This window comes from Lipotes vexillifer, unplaced genomic scaffold (genome assembly GCF_000442215.2).
Source record: "Lipotes vexillifer unplaced genomic scaffold, Lipotes_vexillifer_v1.1 scaffold584, whole genome shotgun sequence".
NCBI classification, from domain to species: Eukaryota; Metazoa; Chordata; class Mammalia; order Artiodactyla; family Lipotidae; genus Lipotes; species Lipotes vexillifer.
Window position 1 is genome coordinate 4,004,131 of NW_006783036.1, and position 19,944 is coordinate 4,024,074.

Below are 19,944 nucleotides of genomic sequence, written 5' to 3' on the forward strand. Positions count from 1 at the left end.
CCCCCGAAACCCTGTGGTTTGGTTTGGGTACAATTCCTAACAGTGCTCATTTCAGAGATAAGAAACTGGCTTCACACGGGAGTCACTGGGCCAAGGCCACCGGGCCCAGCCTCGGACCCAGGGCTCCCACCCCAGCCAGGCCGCCCTTCCCCTCACCCAGGCCTTTCCACCCTCCGTCTGCCTGAGCCTGGGCCACACCTAAGATGCTCACAAAATAGATCAAACAGTAGCGGGACGCCCCCCACAGGGCACCAGGCGCTCCTGCGGAAACCGCTGGGCGCCTGGCCCTCAATCTTCATTGCATCTGTTTCTGAGTCTGTCTGGTTTGGGAGCACCCAGGCCGCGTGCGTGGGCCGGGGGTGCCCTCCCAGAGACCCTGGGGCTGGGAGGGCAAGTCAGCCCCTCCGGGGAAGGCCCAAGAGAGGCCTGAGTCAGAGCCGGGTTCCAGCCTCCAGGCTCTGCGGTGCCCCACTGGAGTGGGCCGGGGTGGGTGGCGGTGACCAGGGGTTCACAGGCACATCCCGGGAGCTTGCGAAATAGAGCATCCCGGGCGTCGGCTCCAGCTGGTGGCATTAGAGAGGGCCTGGGCAGGTCTCCGGTGGGTCAGCCTTGGCTGCCGGTCCGGGGCTGACCGTGACCCCCGTCCCCTCCTCTTCCTCGCGGCGTCCCATTCTAGCTGCCCTCAGAGTTCCAGGAGCACGTGAGCCTGCACATGGAGAAGCAAGGCTGCAGCCTGCCCTCCCCGCTCTGCCGCCCGGCCTACGCTGACAGTGTCCCCCCCTGCGTCCTCGCCAAGGTGCTGGAGAAGCCAGACCCCGGCAGCCTGTCCTCCCATCTGTCGGATGCCTCAACCCGTGACCTGGCCTTCCGCGACAGGCTGGAAAAGCCGGGCCCCCGGCCCCCCTACAAGGGGGACATCTACTGCAGCGACACGGCCCTCTACTGCCCCGAGGAGCGGCGCCGTGACCGGCGGCCCAGTGCGGACGGGCCCGTGACCGACGTGGGCTTCCTGCGGGCCCAGAATTCCACTGACAGCGCGGCCGAGGAGGAGGAGCCCGAGGCGGCGGCCTACCCCGCGGGCTACCGGCACGGGGCCTTCGGGGGCTACGCGGCCTCGCTGCCCACGTCCAGCTCCTACTCGAGCTTCAGCGCCGCGTCGGAGAAGGAGCACGCCCAGGCCAGCACGCTCACCGCCTCGCAGCAGGCCATCTACCTGAGCAGCCGCGACGAGCTCTTCGGCCGCACGCCGCCGGCGGCCTACGGGAGCGGCCCACGCTATGCCTCGGCCGCGGCCGCAGTGGCCGCCCCGCTCGAGGCCGAGGCAGCCCCGGGGTTCGCGAGGACTGTGTCGCCGTACCCCGCCGAGCCCTACCGCTTCCCGGTCTCCCCCGGCCCCCAGCCCGCCCTGATGCCCCCCAACCTGTGGAACCTGCGGGCCAAGCCGGGGTCGGCCCGGCTGGCCGCAGAGGACGTGCGCGGCCAGTGGCGGCCGCTGAGCGTGGAGGACATCGGCGCCTACCCCTTCCCGGCCGCCGCCGCCGCCGCCCCCGGCCGCGCCTCGCCCGGCGGCTTCAACGACCGCTACTTTGGGGCCGGAGGCGGCCCGGGCGAGAAGGCCGAGGGCCGCGCCAGCCCCCTCTATGCCAGCTACAAGGCTGACAGCTTCTCGGAGGGCGATGACCTCTCCCAGGGCCACCTGGCCGAGCCCCGCTACCTCCGGGCGGCCGGCGACCTGAGCCTCAGCCCCGGCCGCTCGGCTGAGCCCCTGCCCAGCTACGCGGCCGGCGAGGGGGAGCGGGAGAGGCTCGGGGTGCAGCTCTGTGGGGCGGGCGGCAGCCCCGAGCCCGAGCACAGCCCCCGGAGCTCCAGGGATTCCCTGGAGCCCAGCTCCATGGAGGCCTCCCCGGAGATGCACCCCGGTGCCCGCCTCAGCCCCCAGCCCGCCTTCCCTCGGACTGGCGGCTCGGGGCTCAGCCGCAAGGACAGTCTCACAAAAGCCCAGCTCTACGGAACCCTGCTCAACTGAGCACCCGCGTGCAGGCCTCGGCCGTGGCCACCCCGCACACCGGGTCCCGAGGGGTGCTGCCTCGCCTCCCTGACACCCATCCTCCCGGCCCCGCAAACGAGGACCCCGTTGAGCCTGGGGCGGGGGGAGGGGGAGGCCACCCCACCCACGTGTCTCGTCCGCCCCCCGCACCGCCACGGTGGACCGTTTCTCACACAGCAACCTCCTTCCCCACTGGAGATGAGCATCCCCCCTTTTATAAAGTGCAACTATTTTTATAGAGCAAAAGGGTCTTTCTTAACGCACTCAGCCTCCAGCTCCCTAGATGGCGGCCTAGGCGTTTTCGACGCGATGCTCCTTGATTTTCGGGTGAGGGTGAGTGGGGCCTGCCCCTCAGAGGGAAGGACTGTGTCCTGCGGAGACCCCCCGCCAGCCAGTGACAAGGGAACCCTGACGCTCTGTCCACAAAGAGGGGGACTGGAACGGGTGGAGGGATGTGTAACGTTTTCAGCTGTTCTTGCCGCGTGGCCGACGACCGACCACCCCCCAGCTCCCCCGTGGTCCGTAGTCCCAAGTGGGGCCGGTGCTCGTCCCCCCAGTGTCCCGCTCCCCGGCACCACCTCGCTCTACCTCAGATGTAATGAGGCCCTCCGACCCCGGGTTCTGTAGCTTGCTTTCCTGTCGTCTGTGATGCATGCCCCGTCTCAGTACTGTATTTTGCATTCATTAATAAAAGACGTCGGTGGAAAGAATTTGGGTTTGGGTAGTTTCTTCTCCCCCCTGCCTTTTGATCTCGGGACGTGTGGCCCTGGGTGTCTCCCCCGCATCCTCCCCTCCCTGAGGCCAGGGCAGCCTGATGATAACACTCCTCCCCCGCCCTGGCACCGTGTCGTCCAGTGTTTGAATTCTTCCATCGTCTCAACCCACTAAACGTTGTTATTGCCATTTCATACAATGTTCCTTATAGACTTTGCTTCTGCCTCAAGCTTCCTTAGGACGTCCTTTAGTTCGGCTCTGCTGGTGACAAACTCTCCTGGGTTTTTTTTTTTTTTTTTTTTTTTTGCTCTGAAGTTTTTGCCCCATTTCTGAAGGATATTCTCACTGGGGAGAATGTCAGCGGGGGTCTCTTACCCTCAGTGCACAGAGATGTCCCCTGGCTTCCTGCTGGGGTGGGACTCGCCATCCTCTGAAGTTCCCCATTTCTGAAGGATATTCTCACTGGGGAGAATGTCAGCGGGGGTCTCTTACCCTCAGTGCACAGAGATGTCCCCTGGCTTCCTGCTGGGGTGGGACTCGCCATCAGTCCCCCCCCCTTCCCAGGAGTTGTTCCTCTGGCGCTCATCTGTCTTTTTCTCTCCACCTGCGGAAGATCTTCGCTTTGACTGGTTTTCTGCAGTTTCCCTGAGGTGTGTCTCGCTGTGGATTTCTCCCTGTTGGGAATTCACAGGGAGTCTTGTATCTGTGGATTGGTGTATCTCAGTAGTGGAGGAAAATCCTCAGCTGTTCTTAAACTATTTCTGCACCCTTCCCTCGTGGGACTGCCATCAGAACCTCTGTGTCCCTGCCTCCTTAAGACCCACACCTTGGTGTCACGGTGCTCAACCTGCATTCTTCCAGGTCACTAATTCTCTTCTGCTGCGTCCATTCAGCTGCCAAACACAGCCACCGAGTTTTTAGTTTTAGTTATTGTTTTCCATTTCTAGAAGTTCTGTCTGGTTATTCTACAAAACCACTATGCCACTTTCTAATAGTTTCCTATTCCCTGGAGATATTTCCAAGCTTGTCTTTTGTTTCCCTAAACAGAGCCGGCACAGCTGGCTCACTGTCTGGGCCTGACACGTCCATCAGGTGGGGTCTGTGTAGACCTGTTTATCTTGGTTCCTGCCCATGTGGCCTTGTTTCTTTGTGTGCCTAGTTATCTTTGAGCATGCTCCTTGATGCCCTTGAGAAAGTACTTGTGAACGTTCTGCAAGGCCTAGGATGGAGGGCCCCTCCTCCAGGGGGCTTTATGTCTGCTTCTTCCAGGGCCTGGGCACTTGCCACTGGGAGGGGACCACCTCGGCCCAGGTGCACACGCCTTAAGTTCTCCGGCCCCCCCAGCTTCGTGTAGCTCCAGGGTGCCTGCACCTGACCTGCCACTGCAGGCCCGGCTGCCCACCCCCAGGAGCAGATGCGCCCCGAGAAGCAGCCTCCTGGTGGGGGAGGGGCTGTGGAGAGGCTCCGGAGTCAGCTCCCCTGTCTGGGGCCCGGTTTCCCTGTGGGCAGGTGGGGAAGCAACCATCACCGAACTGGGGGGCAAATGGGTGGGTGGAGGGGAAAACACATGGCCCCTGGCACCCAGCAGGCTCTCGCTCAGAGACGCTCCCAGAGGGGCCCTGAGCCTCGTCAGCACCACGTGGGCTGTGAGACTGGACAGCAGGGCTGGGAACCCCGAGGACTTTGCGGTCTGGGCCCAGGAGGCCGGGCCCCTACATGGGCACTTCAGAGTCTGACTGCTTGTCCCTGCGGGTGGCCAACAGGCCTCACAGAGCTGTCCTGCTGTGGCCTCTGAAGCCAGCCGCAGCCGGCACGGGCTTCCCTCCTTCACCAAGCACCCCCCTCGCTCCACTCCGGTCCTGCCTCACTCCCAACAGGACCCTGGCTGTGCACCCGCCGTCCACCGACCCTTCTGTCCATGTTTCTTCTCAACCCACAGCAGGCAGTGCAGGGCTGTGTGACCTTGGGCAAGTCCTGGGCCCTCTGGGCCAGCTTCCCCTTCTGGAGCCTGAGGACTCTGACTCGTGAGATTCCCAGGGGCCCTCGAGACGGGTGGCTGTCCCACTGCACGGAGAGCCCCAGGCTGGGCCAGAGATGGGTCCCGAGGGAGGGGAGGAGCACAGACGTCCCGGGCCTGTCCCTCTGCCCTCCGAGCATCGGTTTCCTCAACGGGACGGTGGGGCTCACAGCCACCTCACGGGGGCTGCGGGCATCAGCCTCACTCAGCAAAGTCACGGCCACGCTCAGCAACAGACACAGCCACGCTGGCATCTAAACATGGAAGCGTTCTTCCCCCACGACGGCTTCAGATCTGTGTTTCAGACTTATGGGTGAGGCGGAGGTAGGCACTCAGCCCCGGGAAGGTGGGTGGAGGGGCAGCCCGCACTCCTTTTTCATTCCTGCACCATACTTTCTAAATTTAGCTCTCTTATTTTCAAATTGCAAATGGTGAACTCCTAGACGCCTTGCAGATGATCAGGGTACGGAGAGCACCTGCCATTCTTCCCAGTAAAATAACCTAAGAAGGGGGTAGGGCTTGCAGGGCACGTAGTTAAGAAATCAAATCCACAGGGGAGGGGTGCTAAGAAGCAGGCACAGTGGTGTCTGGGGATACCTGGATATCCCTGTCCCAGGAGGGTCAGAGCTTCGGCTGGCTCAAGGTGACCAGTGTGGTAAAGAAACGGCCTCCAAGGACAGAGATTTGGCTGGTGTTTGCCCCAAGAGAAGTCGAAAGGGTACCAGCCCACAAAGGCCCCATGCAAGCAGGTGATGGGTCTGGGACCCATGGTGTCCTGGCCCCAAATCCCACAGGGCTGCAGGTAGCCAGGGTGTGGACTCAGCACAGGGGAGGGGCCGGGCAGCTCAGTGGACAGGGAGGTCGTCCCCTGGCCACACCCCAGCACCCACGCCAATGCCAGTTGAGTACGTGTGTAACTGATGCTCACTAAACAAATGAGTGGTCATATTAACATATCACAGTGGGGAGAGCAGTCAGCAAACCACGTGATGAAATTCTCACTCAGTAGACACTCCACATCAAGGAAGGCAGAAAAACGCCCGCTTCAGGCTGGGCTAGAAAGCGGGATGTCTGGACCCCAGGATCTGGGGCTGGATGCAAGGTGCGGGCAGGAGAGGCGGGCGAGAGGCACCTGGGAAGGCCAGGCCCCCGTACGCCCCAGACGAGCACAGCCTCCCCTCCCGGCCCGTGTCTGGGTTCATTCACACGTGGTCAATCCATCCGACAAATGCCTGCCAAGGGGCTGATAAGGCTGGACCTGGGGGGACACACCCTCATGACAATACTGTGGGGCTCCCGTCACTCTCCCCTCCAGCTGCATAGTGGCAGCTATGCCTGGCCAGGGACCCCTGGTCTGGGGCGGGCATGTGACACAAGCCAGCCAGTCAGAGGCCTTCCCTGAGACTTGTCAAGTGGGAGTAGCTCACTGGGGGCTTCTGCCGTGAGAGTGAGCCAGAGCTGGCCGGAGAGGGCCTCGCCAGACCAGGTCTGAGGATGAACCCAACCGCGCCCTCTGGCCTGAACTGGCTCAACTCCTGCACCAGTGGCTGGGCTGACACTGATGCTAATATTATCGCTAATACTGATACTCCCACTGCTGGCTCCTGAGCGCCTGCTGCATACACGTCCTGCCGAGAGCTATCACACCCAACCTCATGAATCCCCACAAGCTGGGTACTATGAGTTCTCGTTTACAGCAGGGGACACTGAGGCACGGGGCTGCTCAGCACTGGCTGTGACCGCACAATAGCGAAAAGGGGTGACGGGGTTGAAGTCCACGGCCGTCTGATCCCAAAGCCCACATCCTGTGGGCAGGTCTTACCTGCAGTTATTCACAGAATGCCTCCTGCACACAGGGGCCAGGGATGCAGCCGGGAGCAGGGCCCTGCGAGCCCGGGAAGTCTGCACTGCACTGAGCACGCACGCTGGGAGGCAGCGTCAGGAGGGGATGGGGCTCAGGGCGCCTGTTACACTCGGAGCCCTCAAGGAGCGGGGTGCGGGGGGAAGAAAGGCCCAGCACAGGGGGCAGCGGGAGGCAGCCGTAACCTGGGAAGGCTTCACAGAGGAAGTGACCCCAGGGCGGGCTTCACAGGTCACAGAGCTCCCCACTCAGAGCAGGCGAAGCCACCTGGGGGCGTGAGGGGCGAGGCAGGAGTGTCCACTGCCTGCCCAGGCTCTGAGTGGATGCACACTCAGCCTCCCCTCTGCTCAGGCTGGGGCAGCCCGCCGTGTGGGCCTCCACTTCTGCCAGGGCTGAGCACGGGGTGCGGTTATCTTTCGCTCCACCAAAGAAGCCATTCTTCACCTCCCTGGTGTGAGGGACACCCGGGATCCTATGCTCGCCACCCACCCACGCGCTTGGCTCTGGCCTCTCCAGCCCAGCTCGGGGACACAGCATCCGCTCAACACCCACTGCAGGCCAGGCTTCGTGCTGACTGCAGGGGACGAGGACGAAGGACAGAAAAGGGGTCGGCCCTCAGGATGAGTCCCGCCTCAGGGCCTTTGCACTGCCCTTCCCTCTGCTTGGGATGCCCTGTTTGTGGACCCCAAGATTCCCAAGGGCCCGGGAGTGAGTTAGACACACTGAAATAAATGTTTGCCACCAGCCCCAGCAAGCCCCAGAGCCCCTCCCAATCTGCCCAGTTCCCCTCCCCAGACTGGAGCTCCCAGGGTGCTGACACCCACCACACACTTGACCTTCTTGGACCCTCACAGCAAGCCTGCAGGCTGGGGATTCTGACACCACTTTACAGAGGGGGGAACTGAGGCTCCGAGAGGAAATACGACTTGGTCTCGGCTACAATGACAGCAGAGCCGGGCCTGGAGCCCAGGCTCTGGAGAGGCCAGGCTGGGCACCACCTGCTCCTGTGGCTTCCTCCTCAGGTCCCCTGTGTTTTCTCACTGACCCCCTGCCGGGGACACCCTCCTCACAGGCTCACGGTCTGCCCCCTCCAGGGAGACTTCCAAGGCTTCAGGGATGCCCCTGTTCTGAGACGTGCGCACCTTTGGTCCCCACCCTCACCCATCGGTGGATCTTGGTGCTCCTGGGGCTTAGGGCTCCTTGAGGCTCCTCAAGGGACCTCTGCTTCTCCACGTTGCTCCCTCCCCCGGGGCAGACGCACCCCCGTGGGCAGCGCGCACACCTGACAGGCAGTGGGCAAGGAGGAGCGCAGATGGCCCAGGGCTCGGACAAACCCGGGGACCCCGCTGGCCACGCTTCGGGGGAGGGAGAGGGCGGCCCGCGCCTGAGCAGGCCCCGTGAGACGGGGGTCAGGCAGACCTGGACCCAGAGCCCCCGGGGGCTGCCCCCCCTCCAGCTCCCACCCCAGTTTTTGTCTCCAAGCTCCAGCAGGCCTGCGAGTGGGGAGCCGATACGTATTTGTCGCTGAAATAACCTAAGAAAGAGCAAAACACTCACGTTTATTGAGCATCACCAGCACCGTGCCAGGCGCTTTCGCTCACGCAGTCCTCGGAACCCCGAGACACACGGGTGTTTGTCCCCACTTTACAGATGAGGACGCTGAGGCTCAGAGGGTGGAGAAGGCAGCGGCCACCTGAGCCTGACCCCGAAGCCAACCTCAGAGCCTCCTCATCACGCACACCCACCCACCCCGGCCGGTGTCTGGAAGGTTCCGCGCTGGGAGGCTCAGTGCCAGATCTTAACGTCGCCCTCCCAGGAGCAGGTGGCGAGGAGGGAGGGCAGCACGGGGTGGAAGGTGGTGCCCACACAGGCCTGCGTGTGCCCGTGCAGCGTGCGGGCGCGGCTGGCGGTGCGGAAGCTGTACACCAGGACCCGGCCGTCGGCACTGCCCGTCAGCAGCAGGTCACCATCTGGAGAGCACTCGCAGCCCACTGAGTAGCCTTCCACCTGCAGAGGGTGACGCGGGGTGAGCAGGCCACGCGGCACAGGGCGCATGGCCTCACCTGCCCCTCCCACAGGGGAGCGGGCTGGGGCCCAGAGCCGGCCAGGAGCAAGGCTGGGCCTCACACCCAGCGGCCGAGCTCCTGCCCTGAGGCCAGAGCCCCGGCATCGGCCTGTGTCACAAGGCTGGTTTAGTGTAATCCAGACAGCCCAGCTCTAGCACAGCTGATGGCGTCTGGCCTCCGCGCCAGGCGCTGGGTTCCCACTGGCTCTGCCCCATGAGGCAGCCCTCAGCAGGGAAAGGGGGCAGATGGAGAAACAGCCCCACTCCTGTTCCGTCCTGCGCCCCTCCCCAAGCCCCGTGACCTGTCCACGTGAGCTGACAGATCAATGAAACTGTCCCTGCCCAGATGTGGCCCGGGGCCTAGAGTGGACACCAGGCCACGTGGCATGGGGTCACCCGGGAAACAGAAAATACAAATTGCCTGGACAGAGGGTCCATGCCCTCAGGGGCCGCAAGCCCCTTGCTGGCGTTGTCAGTGGGACACTTTTCCACCTGGGGGACAGGGACGAGGTACCTTGTGGCCCTCGTAGCGCCGCCTTCTGCTCATCCGGTAGGGCCACACGGCAGAGAAGAGTGCCAGGTAGTTGCCGTTGGTCTGCGCCAGGAACACAGGCTCCCTCGGGTGCAAGGTGAGGCTGGGGCAGGTGTACCTCTCCTGAGAAAGCAGGGCCACAGAGAGGGTGGAGGAGGCTCCCAACTGGGCTTCTGCCTCTGACGGACTCACCCCCCAAACTCTGCCCGTGGGGCCTCGGGCCCTCTGCCCAGACCTTGGCTCAGGGGTCTGTGTGAATTTCCTGCTGTTGCTGTAACAAAAATGCCTCCAATTTCGTGGCTTGAAGCAACACACATTTATTATCTTACAGTTCTGGGGGTCAGAAGTCCGAAACGGTCTCTCTGGGCTATAACTAAACTCAAGATGCCAGCAGGGCTTTGCTCCTTCTGGAGTCTTTAGGGGGGAATCTGTTCCCTTGTCTTTTCCGGCTTCTAGGGGCCCCCTGCACTCCTCGGCTCACGGCCTTTCGAGTAGACTGAAAAATGTCCCACCAAATACTTCCATGTCCTAATTCCTGGGACCTGTGAATGTCACCTTGTATGTCCAAAAAAAAAAGGCGGTGGGAGCTTGCAGATATAATTAACTTAAGGTTCTTGAGATGAGGAGATTATCGTGTATTACTGCCCTAAATGCAATCACATGCACCCTTATAAAAGGGAAGCAGAGGAGATCAGACACACAGAGGAGGCGATGTGAAGACGGAGCAGAGAGAGACCTGAAGATGCTGGCACGGAGACTGGAGCGATGCAGCCACAAGCCAGTATCACCAGAAGCTGGAAGAAGCAAGGGACAGACGCTCCCCCGAGCCTCCAAGGGGAGCGGGCCCTGACAACATCTTGATTTCAGCCCCGTGATACTTTTTACAAACTTCTGGCCTCCATCACTGAAAGAATACATTTCTATTGATTTAAGCCACCAGGTTTATGGTAATTTGTAATTTGTCACACAGCGATAGAAAACGAATCCACACGCCCATCTCCCCACCTCCACAGTGAGCCGCCGAGGGTCCCGGGCCCAGCCCAGGGTCCCGCACAGCCAGAACACATAGTAAGTGAGAAGGTGACTGCCCAAGCGGGGAGGTAAACGCCTGCACAAGGGGTTCCAAACAGGAGGGGAAATCTCACTGTTTAACAGGCTCGGTCACACAGAAACACCCCTAAAAGCTCCCTACTCCATTGTACGTGTTCCGTGTTCTAGGTGATGTCCTGAAGCCACAGCCTCTAAATGAGCCCAAATTCAGAGGGCGACATCAGGAGCAGTTGGAACCATGGCTGCAGACTAATGTGCTGTCCGAGGCACATGGTAACCTGATAATGAGCTCCTGGTGTGATGCTACCAGGCAGAATGCCTGCTTGCTTGCACAGAAGGTGAGGAGGTGTGACCCTAGGAGGGCTGGTGGCTCAGGCACACAGCACTTTCTCTACCTCACTTGCTTCCCTGGTCTCTGCAGGGCCATCAGAGGCAGGACGCCCCAATGGCTAGACATGCCCCTCCGGGCCCTCCCAGGGCTTATCGTTCTCAGTGGGTTGCACTAGAACCCTGAAGTGAAGGTCTAGAGGCAGGTTGGCTCAGGGTCACTTAGAATCCTCTAAGAACAAGGGAAAAAGCAGGGAGAGGAAGATGGTGTATATATACACCTGACATATATTTTTAAATTCAGGGTGGCAGCACCAAAGAGATTAGCCATAGCTGATTTGAAATCTTAAAAGACGACGGTGAGTGGTGATAGTGATGTCGGTGATGGCGGTGATGATAATGATGGTGGTGAGGGTGATGGTGATGATTGAGGATGATGGTGGTGATGGTGTTGGAGATGGTGATGGTACTAAAGGTGATGCTGATGATAGTGGTGATGGTAATAGAGGTGGGGGTGGTGACAGGTAGTGCATTTAATGGAGAACTCCCTGTGCCTGGCATTGTGCTAGATTCTTTATAAGTATTTATGTCTTTTAATTCTCAAAGCCACTCTATGAGGCAAGAAACATTCTCACCCTCAGTTTACGAAGAGAAAAATGAGAATCAAAGAGGGTAAATAATGTGCCCAGGCCCTCTGCTTGTAAGTGGTGAATGCAGGATTTTAATGCAGGTGGTCTACCTTTGGGGTCCCTGCTTGAACCCTTGAGTCACAGCCCCTGCCAAAACCACTGAGCCAGGGCAAGGTGGAACCCTGCAGGTTGGCTGGGGTGGCGGAGGGAGGGTAGGGGTGTCTCGGGGGTGCATCCGCATTCCCGTGGATCTGGACCGGGCCGCCCCTCAACACGCTTACCCCGGGGCCAGGCTGTGCTGGGCGGAGGACGAGTGAGAGGACCGTTAGGGAGTCACTCCGATCTGGGAGCCAGTGGAAGGTTCTCTGGGCAAGCCTGGACCTGCATTTTGCCTTCCCCGACCCTACAGATTTCAGGCAGCCCATCTGTCTCCCAAGGTCCCGTGTGCTGAACCATCTCTGCAGAAGTGCCCTGGAGCCCCAGACAGCCTGGGACTACACGGATGCACCCTGAAACTGAAAGCAACGCCAAACAGGGTTTCTCACGTGGAAAATCTGGTTGGAGATTTTGGCGGAGCTCCGGAAATCCCAGGCTATAATGGTGCGGTCGGCAGAGTCCCGGCTCGAAGCATCTGTGCTGCTCAGAAACTCGGAGCCTTCCCGGAGGAAGAGGATGTCCAGGGTCTGCTGGATGGTGGCCTTGTAGCTTCTCACCACCTGCAAGAGTGGGCACCCGTCATGCCGGTGGGCCCCAGGGGCACAGGGAGGGCCACTGAGTGCCCCGAGGGCTGGAGAGTTTGGAGAGGTTGGTGCTGGAAAACGCGCCCCCAGGCTGAGGAGCCCAAGCGTGGAGGTGGGGCTGCCGCGGGGTGACCTCAGGACCTGCCCCATGATACCTCCAGAGTGGGCAGTCCTCTTGCGTCCCACGCCCTCCCCACACCCACTGGCGCGTGGGCCCAGGGAGGCATGAAGATCTCCCCAGTCAGACTGGTCCCCTGGAGAGCAGCGGGGGCCCAGCGAAGGAGAGCTTAGGGAAGGGCCCACGCCTAGCCAAGGGCACCTAAAGGCACCAGTGATGCCCATCAATACCAGGGCCATACGCTGTGTGAGGGTCTTGCTTCTGAAGAGGTCACGTAATTCACAGCTTTCAGAGCCTCAGCCTAACGTCCCTGGAGTGATAAGTGCATCGTGGGAGCCAGTGTTCTCGGGCCCACGGAGCCAGAACCGCAGCATGTAAGTTAGCTTTAAAGACCCTCTTTCTTTCTTACGTCATCACCAACATTCCACAGCCTCCTGTCTCTAAACTAACACAATTAAGCGGCAAGCTGTTGTTCCGCTTCCTTCAGGGCGTTTTCTCACATGACCCTTCCAGCCTACAGCAACTGGGCTGGGCAGGGTCAGGGTGGAGGTCCCAGCACCCGGACTAACACGTACCTCCATGCAGTAAACTCCTGGGCAACACGACTTTAAATTGCAATAGTGAGCAACAGGCCGCGGGCACAGTGCCTCGGGCCGCCTGCCGGGTCTGGCGGCCTGTTTACCAGCTCCCAGGGCGCCACCATGTGGCCACAGCATAAACACAGCTCTCCGGCACCTCGGCAGCCCGCCGTGAAACGAGCTGTCTTCACACTTACTTAAAAAGTGTACTAACATACCATTGTAAAGCAGTTATACCCCAATAAAGATGTTAAAACGAAAAAAAAAAAAAAGTGGAGTTTAGGGATTCCCTGGTGGCACAGTGGTTAAGAATCCGCCTGCCAAGGCAGGGGACATGGGTTCGAGCCCTGGTCCCTGAAGATCCCACATGCCCCAGAGCAACTAAGCCCGTGCGCCACAGCTACTGAAGCCTGCGGTGCCTAGAGCCTGTGCTCTGCAGCAAGAGAAACCACTGCCCGCACACATCAAGGAAGGGTAGCCCCTGCTCACTGCAACTAGAGAAAGCCCACGCGCAGCAACGAAGACCCAAAGCAGCCAAAGATAAATAAATAAACATACTTTTAAATAGTAAGTAACTAAAAAAATTAGTAAAATAAAAACTGGAGTTTACAAACTTTCAAAATGTTTCAGACATAGATTTTCTATCATCCTCTTTCAAATATATATAAGTCAAATTCACATTAAATGCAGCACTCCATAAATCCAATTTAGACAGAGGGGTATGTTGAGACCCATTCTCCAGATGAGGAACACTGAGGCTCAGAGAGATGCAGGGGTTTGCTCCAGGGCACAGGGCCAGGGTGTGGTGCTTCTCTGGGGCCCACATCCCTGTCTCCTGCTGGCCAAGTCCTGACTCAGTAAATGCTGGGTCAAATTCCTGGGGGAGGGTGGGGAACAAACGATTACCATCTCTGAGCCTCTTCGGAAGCAGCCCTCAGCTAGGGCGATTTCAGGGTGGGGCCCCTGGAGCCTGAGGAGTAGTCCAGGGGTAGAAAAGTGAGGACAGCCCTGCAGGCCTCTGAACACTGGCCAGCCTGTGTAGCTGCACCCCAGGCAGCGTGGAACTGCCCACCTACCTCCCTCCCTTCCTCTCCCACTCTGTGCACCAGGATCCCACATGCCCCCTTTGCTCTCCCAGGTAGCCATGAGTCTCCTGGAGTGTGGACTGGAAGGAAAGCTCCAGATCCCCTGCCAGGAGGGGCATAAGAGCTGTGCTGCTGGCAGATGCTCTGGCCTGCCCAGTCTGGAGCTGGGGCAGCGGTCTAGGGCCTGGGAGGGTACATGGACCACCAGCGTCCCCAACATGTGCTCTGATAAGTGCACATCCCGACTCAAAGTGCACAACATCCCGACTCAAGGAACAGCGCCATCCCAGGGCAGGGTTTGGAATCTGCTCTGGTGGGAAGAGAAGGGAGGGGAGGGAGCAAGGCCCGTCGTCATGGCTCCCGATCCATCCCCACCTCTCATCCCCAGCGCCACGGTCACCACCACTTAACTTAAACCACCCTCTCCACCAGCAGCCCCAGGCCTCCATCTGCCAAGGCCACATGGGGCCTGAAGGCCTTCCTGCCGCCTTTCCCGACGCCCTCCCCATCACCACAGTCCAGGCGAGGAGCAGGGAATCAAGGACGGCAGGGGCAGCGAGTGCCGGGAGAGGGATAAGTCCAGCCCAAGTCACGTCCCTAGATGTGGCCTGTGCACTGAGGCACGTCTCCTCCCGGGCGGCGGGGACACAGCCCCAAGAGCCCATAGGGAGTGGCTGCCAATGGGCAGGACCGTGACATCCATGGGCACCTGAACCCCTCTCCAGCGGCGGCACCTGGATCCCCACACGCACTCAGGAAACACACTGACCCAGGAAAGCCTGGAGGAAGAGGAGGGCCCATTGAGTTCCAGCCACAGGCCAGGGGGTTCACAGAAATCATCTCCTGATGGCAGCAGGAGGAAGCTGCTCCCAGAGGGCGGTGCGAAGGCCCAGAGAAGCAATGTGCCAGGGGCCTCGGCCTGTCCCCGGCAGAACTACCCACGTGCCCACCGACACACCACCTGCCTTTTCCACGAGAACGAAAACGCTTGTTCTGTACACTTCCTGAGAATGGATGGAAATGGACCAATTCATTAGGGTGTCGTAAAATCGAATGGCCGGGAAACAAGCCGTGTTACGGGCGATCCCTGCCAATAGCGCTGCTGTAAGTGGAAGGCTGACCTTTGAAGTGATTGCCGCTGAACATGATTTACTTGCCTTCACAACTGCTGCTGCTCCGGGAAACAGCAGAGGAGCCATTTGTGTGTCTAGCTGGTGGGTTTTATGGCAACCTTAATTACACCGACAGCTGGTACGTCCCATCCCAGGGGCGTGGGACAGCGCTACAGGGCCTAACTAGCTGGATCCAGAGGGAACCTCACTCAGACTCTTCTGGCAACCAGGTCCTCTGTCGGCAGACAGTTGTAGACACTTGGCCAAAAGTCTACGGCTTTGGGAAAAATGGAAGACGTGATCAAGACACATTCAGGTGTGATGAAAATCACCTAATATCCTTAAAATCTTGTCTGCTTGGCCCACCAAACAGACCTGGGTAACTCTGGGCTGCTCTGGATTCATCCGAAGGCTCACCTTTCCCTTCCCCGGGCCGTGCGCGGGGTTGGGGGCCAGGATCCGGTCCTGGCCCGCTGCTGACTCACTGTGTGCCTGGGGCATCCCTGCCCGCTCCGCGGCTGGTTTTGAGTCATCACCATCAGGGGCCTGGACTGGACAACAAGGCAGCCTCTCGCGTCTATGCACTGCTGGACCCCAGAAGGAGGGAGGCTGGGGGCCCAGCTCCCCCCCTCCTCCAGCCCGGCCAGTCCTCTGCACCCAAGCCTGGAGGGAAAGTGAGGGAGACACTGCTCTGGGCCCCCCAGGATGGCTGAGGCCACCTGCCCACCCTACAGGACTGTGAGTTCCTGGGGACAGATGCCTGTCACATTTCTGGGGCACCCTTGGCCAGGACTGGGTCTGCACACTGCAGGCATCAGTAAGTTGTGCTGAATTAAGGGCGGGATAAGTGAATGAGCAGATAAACAAATGGATGGACGAACGAAAGGACAACTTGAAAGGCCTCTGGCTGCCAGTAACAGGCGGGCCCTTGGGGCTGAGGCAATGCACGTGGACCTGCTGCCACCAGCTCCAGCAGGCGCCCTGGGTGATGATGTTCATTCACAGGGCCCTCCATGGCCCTCGGCGTGGAGACAAGGACACCTCATCCACCAAGGACCTCCAAGACCGTGGGGGGGGGGGGGGGGGGGGAAGGGCTCAGCACATGCATGCCACCACCAGACATCCGGAGGCGGGAGGGCCAAGCTCTCAGGCAGACACCCGGGTATCTGAGCCTGATGGCCTATCACTGGCTGCGTGCCGCTGGGCAGGCAGCTCACCTCTCAGCGCTTCAGTCTCCACACCTATAAGGTGGGGCTAATAGCAGGACCTACAGCTTGGGCGTGAAGGACGGTGACAGGCCTGGCCAAGAGGCCAGCACACAGCAGATGCTCATAAACCGTTTCCCAGGCCGGCCAGAGCTAGTCCCTGGGATGGGGCTGGGAGTCCTTGGGCAAGTCCCTTCTCCCCAAATTTCAATTCCTTCCCCTTGAATATACTGGTCTCTTCAAATTCTAAGATGTGAGGAGTCTCTGCACAATGGCAAACCGGAGAGGTGAGTAAAGAGCCCCTTTCTACGGTTTAAAATCACACAAGTAAAAGTAGCCAATCACATGGGATAGTGTACACCAAAAGTGCTCTGTGGATAATTTTTTTTAAAAAAAAACAAATTTATATTAAAACAAAAGAAACTATACAAATATGAAAAGAGAGTATGACTGAATTTTTCTACAATCTGAGAGTAGGGGAAACCTCCCTGGTTATCACTCCAAGGCCAGAGCAATAAGAGAAAAGATGCATAAATCTGGCTACATGAAAATAATAGTAGTAGTAATAATAATAATAAACACTATTGCATGGCATAAAAAACAGGTAAATAATTAAGAAAAATAAAAAAGAAATGGGAGAGATATTTGCAACTTATATTAGAGGAAAAGGTCACTGTCCCTAATACACAGACAGGGTCTAAAAATCGATGAAAAAGACCAAGAGCTCTACAGAAAAATGGGCAAGAGAAGTGAACAGAGAGTTCATATGAGAGGGAATGTAACTGGTCCTTCAATCTTGCTCATAAGAAATGAAATTTTAAATTACGTGGAGATATCATTTCTTACTTGTCAGATTAGAAAAGCCAGAAGTTTGACAACACACTCCGTTAGGTGGCTGTTGGGCATTACTTACTTTGCACACTGCTGACAGAAATGCAAAATGGTACAGTCCCTATGGAGAGAATTTGGGTGACACTAAGCAAAACAGCATGTGCCTTGTTACTCGGCAATATACATAACCCAGCAAACCAACTTGTAGGAACTGATCCCAAAGTTACAGCAGCAAACACCAGAAAACATAAGCACAAAGCCGCTGAAAGCAGCACTACTTGTAAAATTAAAGAAGCAGAAATAACCCAAATGTACAAGAAGGGACCAGTTAAACAGACATCAGTCCAGACACACTCTGGAATACCATGTGTGCTGCTGTAAAAAAGAGTGAGGCCCATCTCCCCGCCTGCTGTGGGCTGGCTTCCAGGAGGTACTGCTCAGTGCAAAAGCAAGGTGGAGAGAAAAAGGGCGTACAATAAATACGAGAGGTTTGTGTTTGCTTCCATAAAAACAGTAGAAAGATAAACCAGAAACTAAATAAATAAATCAGTCAGACTGCCTCTAGAGGGGAGAGGATAGAATGGGGGAGACAGGGCTAGAGGCAGAAAGTAGGGGATTTCTATAGAGGGGCAGACAGTAAATATTTTAGGATTTGGAAGCTACATTTAGTCACTGTTGCATTCTCTTCTGTGTGTGTGTGTGTGTGTGTGTGTGTGTGTGTGTGTGTGTGTGTGTGTTACAGCCATTTAAAAATGTAAAAATCATTCTTAACTCAAGGACCATACAAAAACAGGCCGTAGGCCAGACTGGGCCCATGGGCTGTAGTTTTCCAATCCCTTCTCCAGAACCATGTACGTATTTTATAAAATTATACAACAAAATTAACTTAAAAAGCAGGCTCTAGAATGTGAAAGCAAAATTAAGCAAATGAAACTAAACATGTATTTAGTTGGTAGCTTAATCACACAAATGGGGTTTATTTTAAGAGACATTAAAGCATAGTAGTTTAAGGCAGATCCTCAGTTGAATATACATTATGAACAGAAAACCAGTAATCTGATGGTAAACCCTAATTGGATATACCTTGTGGACAAAAAGAACTGTGAGAAATCTTCAATTGTTTTCAGTCATTACATTGCTAGTGTCCACATCCACCCAAAAAATTGTGGTGAGGAAGACAGAAATAAAAATTTTCAGTTTAAAAGAGATCAAAAACATATAAAAACAAAGAAGCTAAAGAAAAATTCTGTAATGCTAAATTTGAATTGGACAAGTCAGCATAAATAATGATATATATATATATATATATATATATATATATATATTTTTTTTTTTTTTAACAATGATGTATTTTTTTCCTTAACAAGAAAAACATTTCTTAGCTCTGTCCACAGAAGAAGTCTAGAAACAATGATCAAGCACAACACTCAGATTCTGGTCTCTAAACCCACAAGTGACACAGATGACAGAGCAAGGCATTACAATGGTCATTACAACTATACATAACATATGTTTAAGAAGGTAGAAGGAAGACTGACCAAGGTTAGTAGAGACACGGAGGATGTATGAGCCCCTCACTGAATTTCTAGAGATGAAATGCACAATGTTTGAGGAAAAGCTATATTAGATGGGATTAACATCAGATGAGACACTGCAAAAGAGAACATTACTGAAACTAGAGAACATAGCAATTGAAAATTTCAAAACATACTGGAGAGAAAAAAGACTGAATTTTTTAAATGAACAAAATCTAGTTTTAAACCAAAATGGAGCAAACCCACTATGGTCTCTCACTCTCTTTCATAAATTACAACTAAAAACTCTGGACGAAATTCAAGAAGCAACTACCTGAAGATTTTGAAAAGTAAATAACAGCTGACAGGTTGAAGAGGGAAGTCAAAGTTTGAAGAAAGACCTATATGACAGGTAAGGTTCTAGTTTTTTGTTGGTTTGTTTTAGTTTTTACTTTGGGGGTTTGAGGGAGCTTTTTTTGTCTTTTAACTCCTGATGTTGACCCACAGACAGACTGAATCAAGGAATTACATAGTCGACATGGACAGCAAAACTTCTGAAATAAATCCATCATCCTGGCCAGAGGAACAAGAAAATGGGTCCTTGTAAGCCAGAGAGTATCGGGTGAAATTTTTAAAATATCTCCTTGCTCTCCTAGCCCTGCCCTGATGCCAATCCCAACAGCTCTGGCAGTGCAGCACAAATACCTAAAAGCCAGAAGGGAAAAAAACCTGAATAGAAGAACTGGGAAAAGGGACGGAAATTCATGTCATTTTTTCCTCTATCTTCTCTGGCCCATTTGCTTTGAAAGGGATCCCGGTTATGGACACTGTGTGACAAGGGAGAAGGCTAACATTCTGAAAGAACTCCTTTGCTCTGGGCAGAAGAACCAGGAAAGGAGGCCCAGGGAGCCAGGCAGTGTGGGAGAAATTCCAAAGAGGAGATAGCTGAGAAGGGATCCTCTACTTCTGTATGTGAACTGACACACATCGCAGGACAATCCCTAAGCTACACGTGCATGGAACATGGCCAAAGGGGCACAGCTAAAGCTTTGAGAAGTGGAGTACCATATAACTGCTGCCTCAGTCTGAAACTAACCCTTTAGTGGCTCCGCATAACAAAGGTTTTGAATACAGAACTGAAAATGGAGCCACTGACCACAGGAGAGAAGGAATCTAACAGGCTTGGTTGCCTGTTAAGACAAACAAATCACTATTCTCTACAGGATTTTAATAGGACCCAGGATCTTACAACATAATGTTCAAAATATGCAGGATATATTCTGAAATTACTTGACACACAAAAACCAGGAAAATGTAAACAGTACCCTTGAGAAAAGAGAAACCATAGATGTCAACCCTGAAGTGACCCAGATGTTTGACCCATATTATCAGACACATTTAAACAGCTATTAAATAATAATCCTCAATGAGATGAACACCCTTGAAATAAATGGAGAGATGATTTCAACAGAGAAACAGAAATTATATATATACTTTTTTTTTTTTTTTTTTTGGTACA

At 56.1% G+C, this 19,944-nt stretch overlaps 2 protein-coding genes across 3 annotated transcripts in view; one reads left to right on the top strand and one right to left on the bottom strand.

The window, feature by feature from the left end:
* The window catches only part of BEGAIN (brain enriched guanylate kinase associated), a 30,623-nt gene extending 28,494 nt beyond the window's left edge, over nt 1–2,129 (top strand). Inside the window, exon 8 of one of the 2 annotated variants that reach the window (XM_007455635.1) lies at nt 677–2,026. In XM_007455635.1, the coding sequence (XP_007455697.1) occupies nt 677–2,026 (1,350 nt within the window). Of the gene's footprint in view, nt 1–676 lie in introns of both variants that reach the window. The other variant, XM_007455634.1, reaches the window with a different exon arrangement.
* Nucleotides 2,130–8,424: 6,295 nt separating this feature from the next.
* The window catches only part of WDR25 (WD repeat domain 25), a 140,430-nt gene continuing 128,910 nt past the window's right edge, over nt 8,425–19,944 (bottom strand). The window contains exons 4-6 of the mRNA XM_007455636.1: nt 11,788–11,958; nt 9,219–9,359; nt 8,425–8,646 (exon numbers count right to left, since the gene is read on the bottom strand). Coding sequence (XP_007455698.1) covers nt 8,425–8,646; nt 9,219–9,359; nt 11,788–11,958 — 534 coding nt within the window. The remainder of the gene's footprint in view (nt 8,647–9,218; nt 9,360–11,787; nt 11,959–19,944) is intronic.